At 47.9% G+C, this 6942-nt stretch overlaps 1 protein-coding gene across 1 annotated transcript in view; it reads left to right on the forward strand.

Annotated features, from left to right (window-relative positions):
- The first annotated feature begins 2631 nt into the window (after window positions 1-2631).
- STRC (stereocilin) overlaps window positions 2632-6942 on the forward strand; it is a 36084-nt gene continuing 31773 nt past the window's right edge. Inside the window, exons 1-4 of the mRNA XM_007935257.1 lie at window positions 2632-2680; window positions 3039-3824; window positions 3917-3941; window positions 4712-5966. Coding sequence (XP_007933448.1) covers window positions 2632-2680; window positions 3039-3824; window positions 3917-3941; window positions 4712-5966 — 2115 coding nt within the window. The remainder of the gene's footprint in view (window positions 2681-3038; window positions 3825-3916; window positions 3942-4711; window positions 5967-6942) is intronic.

Genomic DNA, 6942 nt, shown 5'->3' on the forward strand with positions numbered 1-6942 from the left:
CCTTCCTTCCAAGGAGTGGCTGGTGGGTTTGAACCACCAGCCTTCTGGTTAGCAGTCAAGTGCTTTAGCCACTATGCTACCAGAGCTCCCAAGCCCAAATGTCCAAAAAGGGATTCACTTCTTCTTTCAACAGAATTTTAATATTCCTCCATTGACACATAATCTGAATCCTTACCAGTTGCTTACCCAACTGCTTACTACAGCATAATGTGGACTGCCAAGAAATTTCCCACTCTGGGTTTCCCACTCATTGTTCCCCTCTTTATTCAGCTCAGCTAGTTCCATATCTGTCCTGAAGGCCTTTCATTCAAGTTGCTACTTCTTGGTAAAAATTTCTGTCTTAATTCATTTCCAAATTTAGTTTTTTAGTTTGACTTAGTTTAATAACAGCTAACATGTAGTGAATGATTCTTCTGTACCAGTACCAGGTACATGGTGATAGGTGGTTAGTACTTGTTGAATGAATGTCAGATGCTATGTGAAGTACTTTAAGTAAATTCCCTAATTTGGTCCTCACAACAACTTTATACCAGTATTTTATCCTTTTCTACCAAAAAGGACACTGTGGCACATAGTGGTTTAGCAACTGCCCTAGGACACACAGCTGGTAAATGTTGGAACAAAGATTTGAACTCAAGACATCTCATGTTTTACTACCCTATAAACAAAAAAGCAAAATTTATTACAAGGGGGTTGTCATAGAACCAAGCATAGAAATACAACTAGATTGCAGGTTGAACGGAAACAGGAAATAAAAAACTGTTGGAAACTGAGGTCATATTCTTTCTCTGATTCTTCCTTCTGTTTTTCAGACTAAATGTTATGACTTTTGATGGACTAAGGGAGACTATTGGCAAAATTATGCAATAGGTGATATTACTGAAAGATGGGGTAGTCTACTTCTTGAAAATGCAATGGGGGTTGCTATGAGTCAGAATCCACTCAATGGCAGTGAGTTTGATTTAGTTTTTTGGTAACCTTTGATTTACATTGGAAAATCCCAGCACTACCCTCCACTCTCTCTGTGGCCCCGGGCCAAGTCTTTCGAATTCTTTGTATCTCAGTTTCCTCATCCTCCTCTATAAAATGAGAAATTTTTACCAGAGAATTATTCAGGTCCCTTCAGTCTCTAAAATTCTATGATCTTAAGTTAATCTTCTAGGGCAGAAGTACATTAATAATGGAGTTGAATCTGTGTGTTTAGGGGAGAGAATGAGGGAGGGTTCCAAGGCAAGAAGGACAGAATAATGAATGGTTTGGGTGGAAACTCAGTGTTAAATTACTATTTAGAGCTGGTGTCAGGTAAAGGCCTTTTGGGATTATATAAATGCGGGACAGAAAGATCTTCTATATCTGACCATTACTAGATTGTTTTGAACGTAACCTCTCTGATCTATGAGCAGTTCTGAGGGCCGGAGAGGGCTTGGGGAGAGGAGTAACCCCCTTGCATAGTAATTTAATCTGGTTTAACTTTTTTCTCAGCTCAGAATTCTCTGTTTGTTGTTGTTATGTGCCATCAAGTCATCTCCGACTCATAGTGACCCTATGTACAACAGAACGAAATGCTGCCCTGTCCTGTGCCAGCCTCATGATCCCTACTATACCTGAGCCCATCGCTGGAGCCACCATGTCAATTCATCTTTTTGAGGGCCTTCTCCTCTTTCATTGTGCTTCCACTTTACCAAGCATGACATCCTTCTCCAGAAAATGGTCCCTTCTGACAACATGACCAAAGTAGGTGGACAAAGTCTGGCCATCCTCGCTTCCAAGAAGCATTCTGGCTGCACTTCTTCTAGGACAGATTTGTTAGTTCTTTTTAGCAGTCCACAGTACTTTCCGCATTCTCTGTCAACACCAAAACTCAAAAGCATCAACTCTTCTTCAGTCTTCAGAATTCTCTGTAGTGCTTTCATATAGGCCCCAGGGAGTGAGCCAGATGGCAAAATCAAGCATTTAAATGGCCTAATGAGCAAGTCACACCTCTTGGGGTCTATTTCCTTATCCATAACTTGAGAAGTTTGACCTATATGATCTCTGGGGTCCTACCCCAGCTCTTAACATTTTGTGGTTCTGGGTACTGAATCAAAAGTGGATCTCATCTTCCTGAATACTTGGACAAGACCTCTGTCTCCATTCCTCTTTTTATATTTTGCTGCGTAGTTCCTTTCTCCTGGGCCCCCTTTCTTTTTAAATTCTTTCAAATACTACTCTCCAGCTTCTGTGGCTTCTTAATTCCTTTGTGCTCTCTTTGTTTTCTTTCTTACATTTTTCTCCAGACCCTCAGATCACATAGCTGGTCACCAGTTCTCCATCTCCGTGCCCACCTACTCTTTTCTGCATACCTGCCTTCTAGTTCAAGCTATCTTCTCAGGTTCCTCCAAGGGCCCCCTGGGATTCCCTATCATTGATCCCTCTCACAGAAGCACACCTTTCTCTAGAGCCAAAGGATCAGGTATTCAGTGGCTCAGGTGACAAACCTGCTGTTGGGTCACAGATATTATTTCCTGAAAGACCACACTGCAGTGTCAGTGGGGCCTCAGGCTGCCTGCAGTGCCCTCCCCTCACCTGGCTATCCCATTCAAGGTGAAAATAAACAGAACTCACCCCTAGCACCAGTGGTCACCTGGAAACATGGCTCTGAGTCTCTGGCCTCTACTGCTGTTGCTGATGTCTTGTGCAGGTGAGAGGAACAGTGAGTAAGGTTGGGGATGAAGAGTATGGTTGCTTGAAAGAGACTTAAGACTGAAGAGTTTTTTTGTTTTTGTTTTTTTTTTTAAATAAGACAGAAGAGGTTAACAGGTTAGTTTAAAAACAAAAACAAAAAGATAAACTAAAGGGGCAAGGAAAGAGGACAGAGACTGGTACTAAGGGAGAAAAGGAGGCTAAGAAAGCAGGCCAAGACTACCTGTAGGCTCGTGAAAGAGACCCAGCTCACCATCTCCTTCATCTCATCTTTAGATCCAGGCAGGGAATTGGGCTCTTAGGGTCAGAGCTCTAGGCTCTTCCCTTTTAGTGACGTCTGGTTTCTCTCCTTACAGTGACTCTGGCCCCTATGGGGTCTCGATCTATGGACCTTGGTCTCTCCCTTCTGAAGTCATTCCTCTCTGCTCTGGATCAGGCTCCCCAGGGCTCCCTCAGCCGCTCACATTTTTCTACATTCCTGGCCAACATTTCTACTTCCTTTGAACTTGGGAGAATGGGGGAGGGGCCAGTAGGAGAGCCCCCACCTCTCCAGCACCCTGCCCTTCGGCTCCATGATTTCCTAGTGACACTGAGAGGCAGCCAAGATTGGGAGCCAATGCTGGGGCTACTGGGGGATGTACTGGCACTGTTAGGACAGGAGCAGACTCCTCGGGACTTCCTGGGGCACCAGGCAGGTGTGTTGGGTGGACTTGCAGAAGTGCTCCTGGGAGCTTTAGTTCCTGGAGGGCCTCCTGCCCCTACCCGGCTCCCATGCACCCGTGATGGGCCTTCTGACTGCGTCCTGGTGGCTGATTGGTTGCCTTCTCTGCTGCTGTTGTTAGAGGGTACACGGTGGCAGGCACTGGTGCAGGTGCACCCCAGTATAGATCTGACAAATGCCACAGACCTCAATGGGAAGGAGCCAGCCCCCTACTTTTTGCAGGGCCTATTGGGTTTGTTTACCCCAGCAGAAGAGCTGGGCTCTGAGGAGGCTCTTTGGGGAGGTCTGCTACGCACAGTGGGGGCCCCACTCTATGCTGCCTTCCAGGAGGGGCTGCTTCGTGTCACTCATTCTCTGCAGGATGAGGTCTTTTCCATTCTGGGACAACCAGAGCCTGATGCCAATGGGCAGTGCCAGGGAGGTGAGTGCTGGAGGTAGGGGCTGAAGCTGGGCTGAGGCAGAGCAAGAAGGGTAAGATTGGGGTAGTCATCTTCCCTATTCTTTCACTTCTAGGTAATCTTCAGCAGCTGCTCCTATGGTGAGTAATAGGGGACTAGTTTTGAAGGACTGGGGCTGGGAAATTTGGAAGTGGAGAGCTGAAGGTGTTAGCCTTCCAAACTGATGGGAAGAGTATGGTTTAGTGGTTGTGAAGTGTGGCTGTCTGGGTTGGTGTCCCAGCTTCACCTCTTCCTAGCCTTGTGACTTTGACCAGATCACATACTCTTTCCATGCCTCAGTTTCCCCATTGTTGCAAAGATTAAATGAGACCCACTTAGAAGAGCACCTGGCACATTGTCCTTAGTATATGTTAGCTAATAAAGATGGCAGCCATGAGTCAGAATTGACTCAGTGGCAACTATTTCTTTGTTTTAATAAAGATGGGGTATAGAAAAAAAGGAAAAGAGTGAATTCCTTAATCACTTACTACTTCAGTACAACAGTGCCCAAGCACAGTTGGACATATTCAGTTGCTGGGTAGATTTCCTGATACAAGGCAAACTGAGGGGTATGTTCAAGCTATTTAATGGCATATGAAGAAAGGAGAAAGAAAGGGGCCAGGTACACAGAATGGACTTCAACTGGACTGCTCCTAGGCTGTCTTTGTGTCTGGCTGGAGAGAGTTCTCTTCTTTTCCCCATCCCAGCATTTAAAGTAGTAATACCATAATACCTATACTCCCAGGGACCTCACTTTTGGAAAAGCCTATGCTTGCCACACCCTCTGCAGGGCTCTGGGCCAGGGTCAGAATCTTCAGCTGGAGGAAATGTGAACTGACCAGATCCTGCCTGCTCCTCCCTCTGCACCCAGGGGCATCCGGCACAACCTCTCCTGGGATGTCCAGGCGTTGGGCTTTCTGTCTGGATCACCACCCCCACCCCCTGCCCTCCTCCACTGCCTGAGCACGGGTGTGCCTCTGCCCAGGGCTCCCCAGCCTGGGGCCCACATCAGCCCTCGCCAACGGCGAGCCATCTCTGTGGAGGCCCTCTGCAAGAACCACTCAGACTCAGCACCACCTTACAGCATTTCCAACTTCTCCATCCACTTGCTCTGCCAGCATGCCAAGCCTGTGACCCCACAACCCCCTCCCAGCACTGCTGCCATCTGCCAGACAGCTGTGTGGTATGCTGTCTCATGGGCACCAGGTGCCCAAAGCTGGCTCCAGGCCTGCCATGACCAGTTTCCTGACCAGTTTCTTGAGGCAATCTGTAGCAACCTTTCCTTTTCAGCCCTGTCTGGCCCAAACCGCCGCCTGGTAAAGCAGCTTTGTGCTGGTCTACTTCCACCCCCTACAAGCTGCCCTGAAGGCCTACCCCCTGTTCCCCTAACCCCAGACATATTCTGGGGCTGCTTTTTGGAGAACGAGACTTTGTGGGCCGAGCGGCTATGTGGGGAGCCAAGTCTGCAGGCTGTGCCCCCCAGCAACCAGGCTTGGATTCAGCATGTATGCCATGGCCCCACTCTGGATATCACTGACTTCCCACCCTGCCACATTGGACCCTGTGGGGAGCGCTGCCCAGATGGGGGCAGCTTCCTGGTGATGGTCTGTGCCAACGACACTATGTATGAGGCCCTAGTGCCCTTCTGGCCTTGGCTAGCAGGCCAATGCAGAATAAGTCGTGGAGGCAATGACACTTGCTTCTTAGATGGGCTACTGGGCCCCCTTTTGCCCTCTCTGCCACTGCTGGGACCCTCTCCACTCTGCCTGGCTCCTGGCCCCTTCCTGCTTGGCATGCTATCCCAGTTGCCACGCTGTCAGTCATCTGTGCCAGCCCTTGCCCACCCCACACGCCTACACTACCTCCTGCGCCTGCTGACCTTCCTCCTGGGTCCAGGGGCTGGAGGGGGTGAGGCTCAGGAGATGCTGGGCCAGGCCTTGCTGCTCTCCAGTCTCCCAGACAACTGCTCCTTCTGGGATGCCTTCCGCCCAGAGGGCCGGCACAGTGTGCTACGGACAGTAGGAGAGTACTTGGAGCAGGAGGAGCAGCAGAACCCGTCGGACTTTGAACCTCCTGTCAGCCCTGGCTCTGGTATGAGCAAGATGGAGCTGCTGTCCTGCTTTAGTGTGAGTGATCTACCAGGGTGGAAGCTACTGGAACTAAGGGAGGGGCTTCCAGGGGGAATTCCTCTAATGCTGAGAGGCAGTAGTATAGTGCAGTGGTTTGAACACATAGCTCTGGAGTCAGACAGGATTGAGTTCACAACTGTGACCAATTTGGAGCAAGTTATTTAACCTCTCTGAGCATTATTATTATAAACTGGGGATAATAATGGTACCACTCTATTAAGGTGGTTGTAGGATTATATGAGATAATGCATGCTATGGGCATAGTGCCTAAGGCATATGACTGCTAACCAGAGGGCTGGAGGTTCAAACCCACCAGTCACTCTTCGGAAGGAAGGCTGGGCAATCTACTTCCATAGTGATACTGCCTCGGAAACCCAAGGAGGGGTCACTACGAGTTGGATCCAACTCGACGGTAGTGAGGTTGTTTGTTTGTTTTATGGGTTCAGCACAGAGCATTGTACATATCAGTATTGTTATTAAGTGACATCAAGTTGGTTCCAACTCATGGCAACCTTATGTACAACGGAATTAAACACCATTTGATCCTGTGACATTCCCACAATTGTTGCTATGTTTGAGCCCATTGTTGCAGCCACTGTACCAATCCATCTTCTTGAGGGTTTTCCTTTTTTTCACTAATCCTCTACTTTACCAGTATGACATCCTTCTCCAGAGACTTGTCCCTTCCTATAACATGTCCAAAGTATGTAAGACTTAACAAGCATTCTGGCTGTACTTTTTGCAAGACGTTCTTTTGGCAGTCCATGGTATATTCACATTCTTTGCTGACACCATAATTCAAAGGCATCAATTTTTTGGTCTTCCTTATTCATTGTCCAGCTTTCATATGCATATGAGGTGATTTAAAATACCATGGCTTGGAGGCGGGGCAAGATGGCGGACTAGGCAGAAGGATTGCACAGACCCTCTTCAACAAAGAAAAGGGAAACCAATTAACACAGACACAGAAGAT

The sequence above is a fragment of the Orycteropus afer genome, unplaced genomic scaffold (genome assembly GCF_000298275.1).
Source record: "Orycteropus afer afer isolate SDZICR_OR568_19922 unplaced genomic scaffold, OryAfe1.0 scaffold00026, whole genome shotgun sequence".
NCBI classification, from domain to species: domain Eukaryota; kingdom Metazoa; phylum Chordata; class Mammalia; order Tubulidentata; family Orycteropodidae; genus Orycteropus; species Orycteropus afer.